This window comes from Phocoena phocoena, chromosome 5 (genome assembly GCF_963924675.1).
Source record: "Phocoena phocoena chromosome 5, mPhoPho1.1, whole genome shotgun sequence".
NCBI classification, from domain to species: Eukaryota; Metazoa; Chordata; class Mammalia; order Artiodactyla; family Phocoenidae; genus Phocoena; species Phocoena phocoena.
Genome location: NC_089223.1, coordinates 26,140,622 through 26,160,156, shown reverse-complemented (window position 1 = coordinate 26,160,156; position 19,535 = coordinate 26,140,622). Strand labels below are relative to the sequence as shown.

Here is a 19,535-nt window from a genome sequence, read left to right as displayed (position 1 = left end):
CCTTGGCTGATCCAGTCTTGAAGTGTTTCCATCTGGAGCAGAGACTCATTCCCTGATCATGGGTCTTGGAATTGGGATCCAAACTTGAGTTCTCTGACTCAATTCTGGACTCCTAATTCCCCTCACTGAAGTCTCCTGGAAGCTCCTGCCAGGCTAACTCAGTAACTCAGTGTAGAAGAAGAACCAACCATTAGAGCAAAGATGTCAAAGGCGCAGGCATAGCAGTTGTGATTGTTAACATTGAAAACTGCTCACAGACACTTCAGACACTCGTCAAATGGAAACATTTAGCTGATGTAACAGATTCTGTAGATGCCTTATCTGAGAACTCAGGGGTGTCTGATCTGCTACCCCCCAGATAACCTACCCTGCAAGTATCTTTGCCACTCAGTCCCACTTCAACTATCATCTCAGGTAATTCATACAACTAGAAACATCTAGATATCTGTGGACATTCCCAGAACAGGCTTCCATTGCTGAAGAACAGCTTTAGAGAGATGTGTTACCTGTAGATCCCCACCATGGGCACACAGACTCTCGTGTTCTGCCTGTAGAAACATTTGGTGGCCTCAAACCATGTCAGTATATCTGCTCAAAAGAAAAAAAATCCCTGTACCCCTGCTCACCACCTATTGTTCATGAGCTTCTATATCTTTTTTATTTTTATCTTCCAGCTGCCCCAGCCTTGGGGCAGTGATTCTGTGCAGGATGGCTGCCATTCTCAACCTAGTTTCTCAGGGAAGCAAATATGATTGTTAATGTTGACCTAGAGAGCATTCTTATGAGACTGCTGAAATCCCAACACACGCATCCTGCCCCGGAAGCAGAAGTAGTAACACCACCACAGATTATGGGCTGTGGTCAAACGGAAATAGGCTGAGGGTCATGTGCTCCCTGAAGTCCTACAGCCTCTCTCTCCCACCTAGAAAGCACATTGGGATTCAAATAAAGAGGACTTTTTAAAATGGATAATAACAGATCATCATTATATGTAAAAAAAAAGCAAACCATTCCACAAGTTTGGTTGTTTTTTGTTATAAAAATTATTGGCAGTGCCTTTTACAATTGATCATGACACAGAACTGGGCCTCAACATGGTTCAGAGTAGTTTCTAGCTCTGCTCGATCCATCCACCCCAAAGTTTGACTAATACACTTCTGAAACCCTTTTCATCATCGCCACCATCCATCTGGCTTTCTTCCCTCCCACCTTCCCTTCTTTATCTCTCTGTGTACACTCCATATTTTCAAATCCATCATCTGCCAGACCATGAGACCCCATCCTTCATTTGATGCCTCTCCCAGTGGGTCCTTCAGAAGATAAAGGAGCCCTCCATACCACCCTGTCTCCTCTCTGCTTTGAGCTCAGATTTGCCACTGGCTTGGGCTCCCACACACACCTTGCTCGTAACTGTGTCTGTGATTCTAGTTGTCTCCGTGTTTGGTGGGGTAAGCCTTTTCACACCCAGCCTGCAGTCTCTTGTCATAGAGTCACATGTGCTGCACTGCTTGGCTTTCCTTCCCCAGTGTTGGTGCTGAATGGTTTTAGTAACTACACAGCCAAGACAGGACAAGTATTGCATGGGATGCTGGTACTTTCTGCTTTCTCATTTGAGAGAAAAAATTTCAACCCTATTTGTCATGAGTTGCATTGTGGAACCCCCAAAAGATGTTGAATTCTTAACCTTAACCTCCACTACCCATGAATGTGACCTTATTTGGAAATAGGATCTTTGCAGACAATCAAGTTAATATGAAGTTATTAGGGTGGCCCTAATCCAATATGACTGGTATCCTTATAAAAAGGGGAAATTTGGGCACAAAGAGAGACATGTTCAGAGAGAAGATTATGTGAAGATATAGAGAGAACACCATCTACAAACCAAGAAACACCTGCTACCAAAAGCTAGGAGGGAGACACTGAACAGATTCTCCCCCCTCAGTCCTGAGGAGGAACCAGCCCTGCAAATCCACAACTTGATTTTGGACTTCCAGCCCCCAGTTTAAGCCACCCAGTTTGTGGTACTGTTATGGCAGCTTCAGGAAACCGGTACAATATTCAATGTAGTGTCAGTGACTTTTCTTAACTAAAAAAATAAAAAAGATGTTATTTTAGGAAAAAATAAAGGAATATAATAATGGTGGAGTGATATGATTTGACATGTGAAAAATGTAATGTTCTTTCATTTTAAATTCTGACAGAACATTTATTGTGAGAATACTATCTAAAATAATATAAGGCAATTTTTAAAAACTCCTTAGAATCTGATGTAAACAATCTCTTCCTAGAGTTTTGGCTTTTTACCTTATTCTATATTCTATTATAAATATCACTTCATTTGGTGAATACTTTTATTCTTCAGCATTTGAAATGAAGTTTATTATCACAGTATTCAGTTCTCCAAAAAAAGGTTAAAATACAATTAATATCATCAAAGATTTTAATATCATCAAAGATGCCACATCAAAATTGATAGATATTTCATGGTAATTTCTATTTTGTCATGGAATAATGTTTGCCAGTTTCTTTAGAAAAACAGCCTTAATAACTAAAAGAAATGCAAAGGATATATCAGTTTTTAGTGTGGTGTTTTATTTTCTCTTTCATTTTATTAAAAATTAATAGAGATGTAAACGCTGTTGAGAAGATTTAAAACCCATCAAATACACAAAATCTCAACTGAGGCTACCCCAGAGAAGGGCACCAATGATGTGGAATGGCAGGAGGTATTTTGCATTATACGCCGTTTTGCACTATTAGAATTGGTTATCTTGTGCGTGTGTTATTTTTTAATGGGGAGGGAACTAGCTAATTTTAAAGATTTCATTGAATTAAAAAGTATTGAAAAGGACAGAAGGTTTTTACAGTTGGTAAGAAAAAAAATGGTGATGATTAAAGAACTATTAGAGATCCAATGATATTATTATCATGTCGAAAAGTGGGAGGAAATGTTAATTATTGATGGTTTTTCCAATAGTAAGGGAAGCCCAAATCTACAGGGATATTAGAAATATGGGACAAAAGCTTTTATAAAGATATAAGTCGGAAGCCTGCAAATTCATAACAGAGATTAAATTAGTGATGGTTGGATGATTGACGTTGGATGACTATCTTGGTCTGCACAGTTAACCTAACAGCATTTGAGCATCAGATTAGAGATGAAGTCTAGCAGAGGAAGAACTATTAGATTGGGCAGTAAACTTAGACTCTCTTTGGGCACTGCCACTTGCTAAGTAACTGTGTATCTGGGTAAGTTATTTAATCATTGTGGATCTTGCTCTCCTCGTCTGTAAAATGAGGCAGTGGGAGCAGATGCTCTTTGCTCTGAGTTCACGTCCAGCTCTGACTTTTGTGGTCACTTAAATGTCTACTGAAAGTTCAGTCCTTAAAAACTGTCAACTTCTTTACTCTTCCTTCAGAACATTAAGCCTATCTGGAGACGGGAGGCCTTGCTTCCATGAATAACTTGCCTGCTGCCTTTCCAAGTGGTAGGGTAACTTTTGTTTGTGCAGTAGGTGCTTAGTAGGTATGTATTCTCTTGGTCTCTAGGGCTTGCAGGCTTTTTATGCTTGTCCTTGTTGTACCACTTGGATGCTGGGCTACTGCATACAAATGAGGAAACCCTTTGAAGGGTAGTAGCTTGGGTGGGAAATAGAAGAGAATCGTTCTCTGAGGGATTAATTTTATATGTGTTCATGATTCCTGCAGTTGATGTTCAGGAAGGGATGATATAAGGGTGGCCCTAAGGGTCAGGAAAAACCTTTTCTATGGATTAACAGGTAGACATGTATTTAGTAGATTGTAAAATTGTTCTCAATTGTTGAAAACTGGGTTGGGAAATTATGTTGTTTAATTCTTTTAGATGAATGAATGTTAGAGCCATATTAGGTCTTAAAAGTCATCTGTTCCAGACCCTAATCTACTAGATGAAGAAGCTGAAACAGAGTAATGAAACAATTTTGCCATGGCCACATATTTTGTTAGTAGCAGGCACAAGACTTGGATTCAGAGTTCTACATTCATGTCAGCTCCCTCTCCACTCTCTGTGTCATACTCAACACAAATACACACAAACATCTCTATATGTGCATGGCTCTGCAAACTGGTTTAACTAACATTTAGGCAGGCATAGAACAAATCAGACGTATCTTCAACGTACATAATGGCAGTCACATATAGAAAGGTGTATTAGTAGATATAGATGATACAGATGTCATGCTTTTTCTCATGAATGAGGTAGGAGATATTATTCCCCTTTCAGATTTGCAGAAAATAGGATTCTGAGAGGTTAAATGACAACTAAAGCCTGTCAGAGCCAAGGCGGGACCCTGTGTCCTCAGATCTTTGGTTCAGTGTCTTTCCCACTCCCCAACAACACCTCCCTAGACAAAGGTTTGCTCAGCGGACACCTCACAAAGTTGACCTTCTGGGTTTATTTTTCCTGCATTTATTTTTACTTAGATTGTCACAAGAAAAGGCTTCTGAAAAAAAAAAAACTGGCCCTCACAAAATTATGAATAAAAAAAATTGTATCTCCTTTTCTGTGTCCTCTGTCATTTGCCAACTTGTCCAACCATTTGCCTCCATGGTCCTTCCCCAGCCCTACCCCTCCAGATGCCCTGGAGTGCTCAGTGAGAAGCCCATTCCATCAGGGAGTACCAGTGACATGACTCCCTCATGACTTAATTTCTGCTGCCATTTTAGCCTATCCAGATTACACATATAAAGGATGGTTCTCTAAGAAAACTAAATCCATAAAGGTTAATACTGTATAGAGGGCCTTCCAAATATGGAGAGCAAAGTGGAAAAGAAAATGACTAGCAAACTGAGTGAGTGGGGACCGGAAGGCTTGGGTGGTTTTACAACAAAGCTTTTTGTCATTTGGTGGAATCCATGTATGAATTAGGTTGTCCAGTAATTGTGGTGGGGTAACCTAGAACTGGGGGAACTAGAAGCAGGGGAAGATTAAGGAGGCATTAAGACTGATAAGGAGTGAGCCAGTCTGCTGGCTGAATCGATGGAAAGGATGAATTCCAGACATTTCAACAGAAGAGACAGTATTCAGATATGGAGTAGGGGGTGGGAGAAAGGAGAAAAAATAACTTTATATGCAGCATATATTACAAAGAAATTAGTAGGTGTATTCTGTGTAATGAATACATCAGTTGGTAAGGAAAATGTTAAGACCACTGTAATGAGTAGAAAAGGGATACAAACAGATAATTTGCCAAAAAGGAAATATGATATGTAATGAACATATAGGAAAATAGCTAACTTCTCTAAAAATCAGTTTGAATAATTGTGAAATATTTGTAAAATGCGAAAACAAAGCAATCATGGTTTGTTAAAATAATACTTATGTGTATTGCTGGTGATAATATGAATCATTTAAATGGTTTTGGACAGTAATATGGCAATGCATAGGAACTACAAAATTTTCCATACATCTTTATCTATTAATTTCACTTGTAGAAATTTAAAAAAAATTCAATATAGAAAAATACATGAAGGGGTTCATTGAAACATTATTTATAGTGGAGAAATAATCTAAATATAAAAGCACTAGACAGATGATTAAAGTATACATCCCCCCGCAAAAAAATATCATGCAGCCTTTTATAATGCAGTTATGGAAATATTTAATATGGAAAGTAATAGTTCTAATAAAATAATTTAGATAGGCAAACTAACTATAGTAACCTCTTTATAACTGTGTAAAAATTATGCATGGATAAGGAGTAGAATGATGCTTGACCAAAAAAACATTTTCATTGACTGATGGTGTCATTGTTAGTAATTTTTAAGATTTTTCCATGTAGTATTTCATTCATGCTGATGTAATATTTTTGCCCATAAAACAAGTAAGACACATACTGCGTTATGCTTTCGCTAAATATCACTTTTGTGTTTTACTCAATTATATTTTCAAAATTCTTTGTATTTTGGGTCAGTGTTTCAGAGACTGATCATCCCATTTGCCTGAGAATCAGGGGGTTCCCAGGACTCCACACTTTTGGGGTAGGAACAAAAAATGTCCGGGCAAACCTGGAGGAATTGGTCATCCTAAATATAGTGAAGATTCAAATTTTTCTTTTGTCTTTCTAAACCTAGTAGTTTATTCATGTACCAAACAGTGGTGAGAAAATGACATCTTTGTTATTTGCTATTAATAGATTTTGACAAGCATAATACGGTTATTTTTGGTTTTAAACAACTCTTATTTTCTATTTAAATTACTATCATATTTTAAAATTTGTAACAATGAAGCTTCCATTACATACAGAACACTGTAAGAGAAAACAGCACTTGAATCAACAAAGGACATCATATTCCATGTTTATCCTTGAAAGTAGATTCACTGGTGGACACTGTGGATATTTCAAAACAGGGAAAACAAACAAAAACCAACTGTAACAAAACCTCCCAATGGTTGCCACTGAATCATGACCAAAACTCTGCTGGCTTTCCCGCTGGCCTCTTTAAGTCCTACTGTACTTGCCCTACCTGTTCATACCTCTAGTACAACTCTGCCTGTTCATTGGGAACATTTTTTTCCTCTTCATAGTTAAAAAAATAAGTCCTGTTTGTTTGTTTTCCCCCACTTTTAAACTGCTTCTAATTTAGCATCTTAAAGTTTCCCTTTGGAGGAAACTTTTCCAAAAAGATTCTCTGGAAGAGCAAAGGCGTTATTCCATTGAGGTTTCCTAGTAACAATATGAAGTAAAGCCAATCCAGAAAGTGTCTAAGTATGAGCATTGATTACTCTCACACACCCACCCATCACTAAGGCTCTTGGGTTGACTGTAGGCCTGTTGAAGCATCTCCCCTTTAATCTCTGCAAGATTGCAAGACTTGCTACTTCCAGGATTTCATTTTCCAGGTAAATTCCAAAAATGGATTTAGAAAGTGGGCACTAGTATATGTTTTCTGAGGGGCATCTGATTTGATCAGTATTAGAAACTGAGTCACTTTATATTTGAATAAAAGTGAACGTCATAGTTAAAAAGTTTTTTTTTTTTCCAGAAGTTAAGTGAATTAGCATCGCTATTTCTACATAAATTAACTGTCACTTTTAAGGGCATGTCAGTTTATTCTCCATCTACTATGTGTACACGTTCCTAAGACCTTATAGTATTTAATGAAGAGATCCTTTTTAAGTATTGATAGCCACAAGAAAATTATTCCATGTTTGATCTGTGTTAAAGAATCAAAGTCCAAGATCTTTGAATGGAACTTAGAATAAAAATGTAATTAGGTTACATCCCTAAAGTCTGATATATCTTTAAACAAGACTGCAAATGAAACTTTATTAGAGCTTCAAATGAATTATTTCATTGCCTTTTTTTAATTCATTTTTTTCCCCTTCTCTTTCATGTCTGTGTTACTGACATTGTGGCTTGTATTTTACCTGTCTTTTTCAGGGTGTTTTAATTATTTACTGCTTAAGGAGTAGCACGCAGAGGAAGCCTCATTCAGAGGTGCCTGCTCTGTAGCGGGTTTCTCTTTTTCAAAGCTTTGCAAGGAGGTCTTGAATCGCTGCACTGAATCTGCAGTTCCTGCCCCACTGATTCACCCTTCTGGACGCAGTATCTCCTCTGACTCTCTGAGAAGAGGCACTGCTCCTAGGAGGTACCACTCACCAAGAGTGAGAGGGGTGCTGGGCGCAAGTTGGATGAAGTGTGCTGTTTCCAACTAGTGTCTTAAAAGGCTTTCCATTTGAATAAGCGACACTGTTGCATAACGTTTTGACGTTGAAGCATTCCACACAACAGGCTCATCCAGATATGGCTCCAAATGGCAAACCTGAAAAAAAAAATAGATAAAATGGCATGAAAACTTACTGAACGTCCGCAAAGCACCAGGCACTTTGCAGGGTGCCGACGCAGCTCTTTTAGTGCCTGTTACAGTCATACCCTGAGGTTGGCATTGCTGTCCTTGTTTCAGAGCCCTTAAAGAAAGGGTGCGAGGGGCCCAATGATATCATGGTGCTCAGGTTTAAACCTTGGCCTTTGCTTTTAAGTCAAACTGTCCTCCTTGTACAGTTTCCAAAGAGGGGTCACCTTGAGCAGATAAAGCCATCATGAGCTTTGGGCATCAGCTCTGCCACCTGCTTGGTATGTGAAATTTAGGCAAGAAAACCCCTGAGGCTCATTTTCTCCATCCCTAAAATATAGATACTATTATCGCGTATATATGGAATCTAAAAAAATTAACAAATGACAATAACAAAATAGAAATGGACTCACACATACAGAGAACAAACTAGTGGTTACCAGTGGAGAGAGGGAAGGGGAGAGGGGCAAGAGAAGGGTAGGGAGTTACGAGGTACAAACTACAATGTACAAAATAAATAAGCTACAAGGATGTATTGCACAACACAGGGAATATAGCCAATAATTTATAACATTAAATAATCTACAACAATTTGGAATCACTCTGTTGTACAACTGAAACTAATATAATATTGTAAATCAACTATACCTCAGTAAAAAATAAATAAAAATTTAAAATAAGATGTAGATACTTATATATGTATAAATATATATATACACACACATATATATCAGTTACTATTCATGCTAGGCATATGATGGTAAGGGCTCCACTAATATTATTTTTCTCCCTCCATACTCACCTAAATAGATTACTTTCAGTTAATTAGGTTTTTGTAATATCCAAAATTTGCACATGCATGTTGTCAATCAGAGCGACAATGTAAAGGGGAAAAGTTAATATCCTCACTCGCCACCATCTCCCATAAGAGAATCAATACTGATACTTTGGCAAATACGCTCTACACCTTTCTCTTTGCTCATATAAGCATATAGTACACACAATCCGAATGTGGTTTATTTAAAATCATGAGCAATCTATAATTCAAGCAAGAATTACATTATTGATTAAGTCCAGAGCAATAGAATTCATTAGCTGATCTAATGTCAATATTGACTTTATTTCTCCTCCGACTTTTACACTTGTCGACACATTTTACTTAGTATTTTGAGATGAGGTGGAATGTTTATAAGCTTTTTAATGGCTAGTATCAATTTCCTATTGTTTATTCATTATACAAGTGGTTTACATTTTTAAAAATTATTTGAGTGATTTCAATACTTCCAATTGTGAGCATTTAAAAGCAAAACTGCCCAATGCTTAATCCTTAGAAATTATAACACTTGGATGGAAACTACCATCTGAGGTTTAGTATGACAAGTTTATTATGACAAGTTTGGGCACCATGTCCATCCCTGACCACAATTCAGTAATCTAAAATCACAAACAACAACAATTAATAACAGTTCCTCCAGAATATTTGAAAAGTCCAGGCAAATTTTCTGGAATTTAAAAATTAACTCACCAGTATTGCCAACATCAGTGATAAAGCCTCTGGTGAGTTTCACCCACACCTGGCTTCCTGTCTTCCTGGGATCCTTTTCATTGTCTGGTTTAGTGACCTGTACTCTTTAACAGGGATATGATAGCATTCCTGTAATGTCTGTCTGAAATCTTTGCTCAAAATGATAAAGGATTCCATTTTTTAAATAACACTTCAAATTTCTTCTAAGTATCCCAAAGCAGCTACTCAAAAGTATGGGCACATTTTCTTCCCAGTTTATTAGGGAAGCCATTGAGTTACAGAAACCCAATCTTTGTTTTCCAGCATTCCATTTTGCAATGGTGTGCAGTGGGTTATAGTACAGAGCAAATCTCCCCTGACGAGAGATAAACCCTTGAAAGTGATAGTTTCCATTGGGAAGTATGACGAGCCCTTAATATTTCAGTGTGTATGGTGCCGTTATAATTATCATAATTGAATGTTACAACCTAAAGATAATATAAATTGCTCATGCAGTTAAACTGAAATGGAAAGCAATGTCTTTTGTTTTTACAAAAAGGCAATAACATATTTCTCTTTTTTCTGCTGTTCAATTTGCTTCCAGCAGATTTTATGTCTACGTTGCACAGAATAGTAACTTAACCGCCAAAGAGGTCCAGGAGCTCCAGATTAAAATGTAATATAATATACAAAAAGCTTTATTGTTCCTTTAGGTTGTTGTTTTAAACCAAAGTGGAATATTTCCCTAAATTCTTCAACAAATGTGCACCATTTACAACTAAATATGCTTATAACTTATACCAGGGCTGCTGAAGAAATAGGCCTTACGGACCTGTCAAATTATTTTCATGCAATTTTTCCTGTAGCGTTATTTTTACTGGCAAGTGTGCAAGTTGATAGAAAAGGAAATAATTAGCTATTTTCAGAATTGCTGATGCATGGAGCTAAAGCAGGCCCGCCTGGGCATCTTAGAGATTGTGACATTTGAAATTACCTGAACGATACCAGAGCCATTTTTGGACATAATTAACACCTTGCCTAATTAATGTCAGGTCTAGACAGAGTCACACTCTATTTAGGAAATTTTATTTCAAACTTGCTTACGCCTTTATTATATTGCAAACTTTAGATTTGTTTGCTGTTTTCTTAAGTGGAGCAACTTCTTCTTTTTTTTCTTTTTTCTTTTCCCTCCCCCTTCAAGTAATCAATGCACTGCTGAACGAGTTCATTTTAATGCACTCAATCATGCCTCTAATGTTCGTAGCTTACGGGCGCAAGCATCAGTAATGCAGGAATGTTATATGGCTTTAGTTTGGGCCATTTCATAAAATATTCATGGAATCAAAAATGTGCATCAAAATAGCGGCTGGGAGAATTACATTTATGTTCTTGCTTTTATGGCAGCTTCACATTTAAACCCATTTGTGTTAATATCTAGTCAATCTTCCTACTTTAAAAAAAAACTAAAATGGGAGAGATCATATACATTCTCCTTTGCTTAATATTTGTTCTAGACATCTGCTGTGATACAACAAATATCTATAAACTTTCAGAGATGTTGTACCAGGGAAGAGGGGTAAGCAACAACCTGGGTAATACCCAAATGTATAAAATCTTATTTTCTCTGTGTAGTATTTATCTTAACATCATACCAGACATTTTGCAGTTTACAACATTGTTTGGGTTTTGTTCGTATTTTTAAATAAATGGCTAGGTTTGTTGTTTATGTGGGCTTTAGGTAAAGTGAAGCTCCTTTGTAATAGTTTTATTTTAAGAGTACACTTTCTTTTGGGTGAAAAACTATAAATGCATACAACATTGTCGTTTATGTAGATGTTATATAATTGTTTAAAAAAAAACTAAAGCAAACCAAAAGAAAAAAACGAGACTGAGGCTACTTCTATCCATGCCTGGATTCTTGTCTTACACAATTGTTCAGTGTCTCCCATGATGTGTTTTCTGATACTATCTCATGTTCTTGAGCTAAATCCATTACTGATGGTATGGGTGGAAGGTCACCACCGGTCACTCCCACAAAACATCTTGGCTCCATTTTCTTCCCTGATTCATGTGAAATATTAGTGGACACTGGATTTTTTTCTTAGCATAGAACCAGGCACTTCGCTGAACAATGGTTAGTATGCCTTTCTTGTCACAGTTACTCCTGTGATGTTTGTTACTCATAGTGATGAGTAATTCCTGGTGCAACAAGATAAAGCTCATTTCCCCTCAGGATACCTTTAACATCTATGAATGTGCTCTTCTCTTTTCTGTTTTCAGTAAACTTTTACTTTTGTGATACCTTGGTGTAATTCTTCTTCTTCTCTCTGCCCTCTTTCTCAATGAAAAATAATGTTAACACTTGTGAATTCCACAGAGGGACGATTATCTAGACGCTTGTCCTTCAAGAAGATTGATGGTGGGATCTGGGAATCTTGTCTGGTCCTGATATATTAAAGTTTATTTGGTAACAAAGGGCAGACAACACATGAACACCGTGAAGAAGCTATAAAGGTTTGCCATGAGCCAAATTTGAAAATCTGGTTTATGATGTTCATTTGTATTTACATGTGTAGTGTCAGAATGACCACTTACAACATTTCTCTCAGGTATATTAAATTTAAAAATTTCAGATAAAAACAGGATGCATTATGTCTTAATAAATATCTAGGGCTGCCCCGGTGGAGCAGTGGTTGAAAGTCCGCCTGCCGATGCACGGGACGCGGATTCGTGCCCTGGTCCGGGAAGATCCCACATGCCGCGGAGCGGCTGGGCCCGTGAGCCATGGCCGCTGAGCCTGTGCGTCTGGAGCCTGTGCTCCGCAACAGGAGAGGCCACAACAGTGAGAGGCCCGCGTACCGCAAAAAAACAAAAACAAAAAAATAAATAAATAAAAGTGAGCTTAGGGCTTCCCTGGTAGCGCAGTGGTTGAGAATCTGCCTACCAATGCAGGGGACACGGGTTCGAGCCCTGGTCTGGGAAAATCCCACATGCCGCGGAGCAACTGGGCCCGTGAGCCACAATTACTGAGCCTGCACATCTGGAGCCTGTGCTCCGCAACAAGAGAGGCCGCAATAGTGAGAGGCCCGCGCACTGCGATGAAGAGTGGCCCCCACTTGCCGCAACTAGAGAAAGCCCTCAGGAAAAAAAAAAAAGTGAGCTTAGACTATTTACAATAACCAAGACATGGAAGAAACCCAAAGGGCCCATCAACAGATGATTGGTTTAATAAGATGTGGTGTGTATATATCTATATATATCTATAGATATCTATAGATATATATATAATGGAATATTACTCAGCCATAAAAAAGAATGAAATATTGCCATTTGCAGCAATATGGATGGACCTAGAGATTATCATACTAAGCGAATGTCAGACAAAGACAAATATTATATATCACTTACATGTGTGGAATCTAAAAAACAATGCAAATGAATCTATGTACGAAACAGAAACAGACTCACAGATATAGAAAACAAACTTATGGTTACCAAGAAGGAGAAGGCGGGGGATAAATGAGGAGTATGAGATTAACAGATAAAAACTACTATACATACAACAGATATGCAACAGGGATTCACTGTATAGCACAGGGAACAATATTCAATATTTGTAATGACCTATAACAGAAAACAATCTGAAATATATACACATATATATACTCTGTGTGTATATATATAACTGAAAAAAATGTTTAATTAAAAAAAATTTTTTTTTTTTTTTTTAAGAGTCAGCTTAGGGCTTCCCTGGTGGCGCAGTGGTTGAGAGTCCGCCTGCCGATGCAGGGGACGCGGGTTTGTGCCCCGGTCCGGGAAGATCCCACATGCCGCGGAGCGGCTGGGCCTGTGAGCCATGGCCGCTGAGCCTGCACGTCCGGAGCCTGTGCTCCGCAACGGGAGAGGCCTCGACAGTGAGAGGCCCACGTACCACAAAATAAATAAATAAATATAAATATATAAATAAATATATAAATAAATATCTAGTCAATAGTAATATGAGTCTTTACTCAGAAAGTAAGAAAACCTTTAAAATCTTGTTCATAGTTGGAAATATAAATTGCATGGAAATGATATCATTGTTAATCATGCTTAAAGGGAAATACTTGCCTATTTAAACTACTATGCTCCCTTCATAGTGTAGACATATTTTAATATTTTAAAATCAAATATTATACCATATTATAATATGTACTTTCAAATTCTGACCAGCCTTTAGAAATTTCAGCCTGGTCATTTGTGTGCTTCTGATTATTTGGATCAAATCCTTGCTGGCTTACTTATAGTCCTATTTGCCACCAAATAACTTCAGAAACGATTCCCTACATCTGAGAAGGGCTGGAAAACTCTTCTTCTTCTACGTATTCACCTTGGTTTAAAACAGTGCTAATCACTACTATATATAAAATAGATAACTAGTAAGGGCCTACTGGGTAGCACAGGAAACTCTACTCAATATTCTTTAATAACCTGTATGGGAAAAAAATCTAAAAAGAATGGATACATGTATATGTATAACTGAATCACTTTGCTGTGCACGTGAAACTAACACAACATTGTAAATTAACTAAACTCCAATAAAAATTTTTAAATAAAAAATAAAATTTAAAAACCGTGCTGTGCTGATCACAATCCCCAGTGACCTCCTCTGTGGCAAAGTGGTTAAGGAAGGGGACATGAAACCATGAATAACCTGTGACCACAGGTTAGGACTAAGTATGGGACATCCTAGGTGGCATCACCCCATGGATGTCACCTCACGGTTTAGGTTAGAGAATTTAGATGCAGGTTACAGAGCTGTTTTTACGTCAGACTCCTTCAGGTAGACCAATGAGAAGCACATCAGTGGCCAGTATCTGTTCTTTCATGTTGGAGGATCTTGTGATTGCCTGAGTAGAGTCACAGAATTATAGAACTGGTAGAGACTAGAAATCACATAACTCAAGCATTGTTTTTAACTTCAGATATTTATGTCCAGAGAATCTAACTTACTCCACCCAAGTTTTCTGACTTGTACGTAATGTGGCAGAACTAAGTTGTGTGGGCATTTGGTGATCCTGGGTTTAAATCCCAAATATCACTTTTTAGCTATTTGAGTCATTAAATGTTTGTGAGCCTCGGTTTTCTCTTTGGTGCAAAAGAAAAGTCATATTTACTGCACCAGTTTTGGAAGGTTAAATAAGATAATGTCTGGGGAAAAAAACGTTCCATTTTGACTAGCACCCAGTAGGCCTTCAAGAAATAGTAGCTCCCTGTTCCTTTTACCCAAGCGTCTTGGACTGCTCCTTCGTCATGGCAGACTTCAAATATGTCCTTGTAAGAGCTGAACCTTGGCAGATATTCATGACCTAAGCAGTACACTGATACTAGTCCCAAGTACTCAAGCAAAATTCAAACTCAACTGAAAAGTCTGTTTCTCAATCATTCCAAGGCCCCCTTCCATAGTAGCCAATTGAAACCAATGTCCCGAGAACCTCCCATTTCATTTCTGCTTAGCCTGTGCAGGAAACCTAATCATATCAGTAACAGAGGGAAGTCTGGCTTGTTTGGAATACAGAGACATGGTCCCCACCTTTGTCTCCCCCCTTCCCCCACTTCAGCCCTCTCCGCATTTCCTCCACATATCCTTTCCCCACTTTCACCCTCCCCTCTACTTACCTCCCCTTTCTTCCACCATGTGGATCAAATCTTGGACCCAGCTATCAGTTCTCATATGCTATTTACATCATTATGCCTCATTTGCACCTCATTGTAATTAGTTGGGTTATCCAAAGCTTCATCTCCTGGCTCTCCTCCTGGAATTCTTAGTGAATCTGTTATTTTATAATGCACTTTTGGACCCTCTTTCCATATGGTTACTGTGTGTGACCACAGATGCTGTTAGGCCCTTCCTAGTCTCCTTAAGGTCCCAAGTTTTTCTGGAACTACCTGGTTTACTCACAGTTCCCTGTATCCACTTGCCCCTATTCACATGGCCAAAAAGAAATATGTATCCATACTTTATAAATAGATGGATGCTGGATAAAAAAAAGAACTCTCGTATACATCTTTCCAGGGATACAGAGCTATACTTTACAGGCAGAAATATAGTTAACAGAGGAAACATAACATACATATATGTCAACGCTCCATTCGAGTTTTAAAAAAGAAACGAGAGTCCTGGGTATTTGGAGAAAGGTGTTTCTGGCAGAGGTGCTGCAGGAGAGAGGTGAAAAACTATGCCTGCTTTTGTGGGAGGTAAGAGAAAAATTGTCAGTTAAATGTAAAGATAGAACAGTAAACTTCAACCTTCAGTATTTGCATCAAAATGAAAAAGGACTGGGCATTAATTTTAAAATAGTTTCCATTATATATTTCTCTTTACAAACTGAACACATTTTGATGATAGAAACATTAGAAAATGCCAATAATCCGGAAAAAAAGCAGAAAAGAAACCAATTCATCACCCATATAACACTGATAATGCTTTGTAAATGTTATCTGACGTTTTTCAGTATTTTCACTTATCATAAGCACCTGTCCATGTAATCAGATATTCTTCTGTAATATATTTATGGCTTTGTAGTCTTTTATCATGTGGAAATTTCATAATACAAGTTTATAAACAGCTCAGAAGCACACACCCGCCTCTCTCTATGTATCTTTCCTGATATGCCCTCCTTCTGCATGGGACTCAGACTGGCCATGTCTTTACTGAATTTTTGTACAGCTTATTTGCTGATTATACATCTCTGTTGTGTTTCCTTTAAAATACTATTTGTCTTTGTGCATTTTTAATATTTATTCTGATAGCAAATTCAGTGCAAAAATAGGAGGAAATTATATACAATAGTGATGGCAGTGGCTACAGTATCCTGGAATGTCCAATCTGTAATATGCAGTGCATCTTATTTGAGGAAATGTATTGAGCCTAATATGGCCTACATAGGTTAATTTAATGAGTTGTGATAATATTGTCATAAGGACTCAACTACATATTTTGCAGGAAGACTATGTTGTACTTAAAGAAAGGGAAAATAAATAGTGGCGATAATCCAATTGGCCTGTGGGTTTTTAAAAATATTCTCACTGTGCCAGCTGGTAACAGCAGCTGTGTTTATTGAGTACCTACTCTGTATCAGATATTGAACAGGTATTAATTCATTTCTCACGATAACACCTTGAATAGTTACACTATAATCTTACTTGCAGAAGAATTAAATTTGGGCACAGAGAGTGTAGTAATTAACCTGAGGCTAAACAGCAAAAATGGTAAAACTGGTATAGGGATTCAGGCTGTCTGTTTGGAGCCTGCACTCACTCTTAACTACGACTGTTGAAATGCCTAGATGTAAGTGATTTTCCAGTTCATTCCAATTAGGTAACTCCAATACCATAAAGGAGCATTTACATTACAGGATTTTGTGTGCATTTCTACAAGGCAATTCACAAGTAAAATACAATCTGTATCATGGAACTACAAACTACCCTTCCAGAAACGTGCTTGCTCACATTTCAAGGAATCAAATGACTTAAAGTTAATTTAGAGTTTTGGCTTTGAGAAGATATATTTCGGGCTATATTATAAAATATAATTGAGAAGGGCAGTTAAGTTACATTGTAATTTTAAAATTAAATAACTTGGAAAGTCCAATCAAACGTTGAGAAGTAGTTTAAAGCTCCATAATACTTAAATTTGAAATTTGTAACAGTTGCATCCTTTCTCAAGACACCTGAATTCTCGAGAATGAAGAACTGCTTTCTGTTGGGAAAGCAGTGCAAGAAAGTGGTTTAGAGTGTGGGCTCTGGAATCAGACTGCCTGGACCTACTAAGCCACTGGCCAGGCAATCTTGCACAGAATTCTTAACCTCACTCTTTTCTACCTTAAAATGGAATCATAACAATCTCTTTTCCACAGGCCTGTTTTGACAATTAAATGAGTAATGCATATAAAGTGCACAGCACAGTTCCTTGCATATATAATGTTGAATAAATGTTAGCTAATATGATTGTTATTAATAATTATTACTTTACATTCACACCGTCTTTAAACATTTGCAATTCTCCTCAATTTCTGCTAGCCCAAGTATATCCCTTTAGCGGGTGTCCATTCAAAATCAGTGCTGAATCTGAGGTCCAAATTGAGATAGCTCCTTTCCCAGCTGAAGTCCTCTTCAGCCTTAGAAATACTTGGCTGCATTCCGTTGTTCTCTCCCCGCCCACACACACTTTAATAGTAAAGCACAAGATGTATGCAAAATATTTGAAAATATGTTCTGGCCTGTGGTTTGTATTTAGGAATGGCTTTTATTCTTCAGGTCAGCTTCTGGAAGCTGCGGAGCATTATGAGGCCTTCCATCAATTGACGCAGGGACGGATATGGAAGGATGAGACAGGCCGCGTTCTCAACTTGTTGGCCTGTGAGAGTCTCCTGAGGACTTACAGATTACTCTCAGACAAAATGCTGGAAAATAAAGAATACAAACAGGCCATCAGAATTCTTATAAAAGCTTCTGAAATAGCCAAAGAAGGTGGGTGGAAAAGAGCACTCTCACGTTGCTGCCTTTAATGGGCAGGTACTGCTTCTCCCAAGAGGGAGGTAAAAATTGTCAAGTGTTTGGGTGATTATTTCCTATGAAATGCAGGGACAAATGCCATCAATATACTTTCAAATTTCACTGTAAAACAGAGGGGCCTTAGTGCTGACAGCAAGAAATCCATTAGTTTCTTGAAAGCTTTATCTCCAAAATTGCAACCCTCTGGGAATAATGTTATAAAACAGTAAACCCATGATGAGAAGGTAAGGTCATTTGCAAAAGTTAACTCTGTGTGTGTGTGTGTGTGTGTGTGTGTGTGTGTGTGTGTGTGTGTGCGCTTAAGGTCATATATTCCTTACAATCTGAGAGACCTTTCATTGTTTGTAAATTCCCTATTGTCGGGTAATAGGAAAGATATGATAAATATTTAGTTAAGAGTAACAGGAAGATAGAACTTTAATATATTTTAGACCCATGCCTGTCAAAGTGTGTGGCCTTTGGACTGGCAGCATCAGCATCACCAGGAAGCTTATAAGAAACGCAGCATCTCAGGCCCCACCCCAGACCGACTGCATCAGAACCTGCAGGTTTGCAAGATCTCCAGGTGATTTGTATGCACGCTTACAGCAGTGAAAATGCTTTTGTGACAGCTGATCACATCCTTAATATTCTATTATCATTAAAATATGTATAAAATATAAAGAAAAAAATTGGAACATATACTCATAAGCTTTTACTTTGTGAGATGCAAGGATATTTTGTGACCTCAGAGTAGTATATTAATAAATTACTTTTCATGAAGGAGAAAAAGATGGAAGTTACGCTCTTGAACTAAGTTCATTAGCTCGTGGACATATTTAATCAGTTGGCTTATTGAGTAACAAATGGCTTATATGGAGTAAACAGGACTGATTTTCTGGGTTTGATTTTAATTTTTTAAAGAATGAAAGTAAAATCTTAGCTTATTCTCTCTGTTAATTTTTAAAAGTAATATTAGTTAAATTACCCATAGGACATCACCCCCAGTGAAAGATGTATCCCATTGAATGAACTGCTTCTGAGTGAATGGTGATCTAGTACCTTCCCCAAAGGGGTACACACTGAGATAAATAGTTAGCTCTTAGATCAATTTCAGCAGCTAAATTTAGTCACGTGAAAAGTTATGTGGATTTTTTTACACATCTTTATTGGAGTATAATTGCTTTACAATGGTATGTTAGTTTCTGCTTTACAACAAAATGAATCAGTTATATATATACATATGTTCCCATATCTCTTCCCTCTTGCGTCTCCGTCCCTCCCACCCTCCCTATCCCACCCCTCTAGGTGGTCACAAAGCACTGAGCTGATCTCCCTGTGCTATGCGGCTGCTTCCCACTAGCTATCTACCTTACGTTTGGTAGTGTATATATGTCCATGTCTCTCTCTCGCTTTGTCACAGCTTACCCCTCCCCCTCCCCATATCCTCAAGTCCATTCTCTAGTAGGTCTGTGTCTTTATTCCTGTCTTACCACTAGGTTCTTCATGACATTTTTTTTTCTTAAATTCCATATATATGTGTTAGCATACGGTATTTGTCTCTCTCTTTCTGACTTACTTCACTCTGTATGACAGACTCTAGGTCTATCCACCTCATTACAAATAGCTCAATTTCGTTTCTTTTTATGGCTGAGTAATATTC

General features: G+C 37.8%; 1 protein-coding gene across 1 annotated transcript in view; it reads left to right on the top strand.

Annotated features, from left to right (window-relative positions):
• TTC29 (tetratricopeptide repeat domain 29) overlaps positions 1–19,535 on the top strand; it is a 157,135-nt gene that overhangs the window by 49,610 nt on the left and 87,990 nt on the right. Inside the window, exon 5 of the mRNA XM_065877199.1 lies at positions 17,636–17,848. Within this exon, the coding sequence (XP_065733271.1) occupies positions 17,636–17,848 (213 nt within the window). The remainder of the gene's footprint in view (positions 1–17,635; positions 17,849–19,535) is intronic.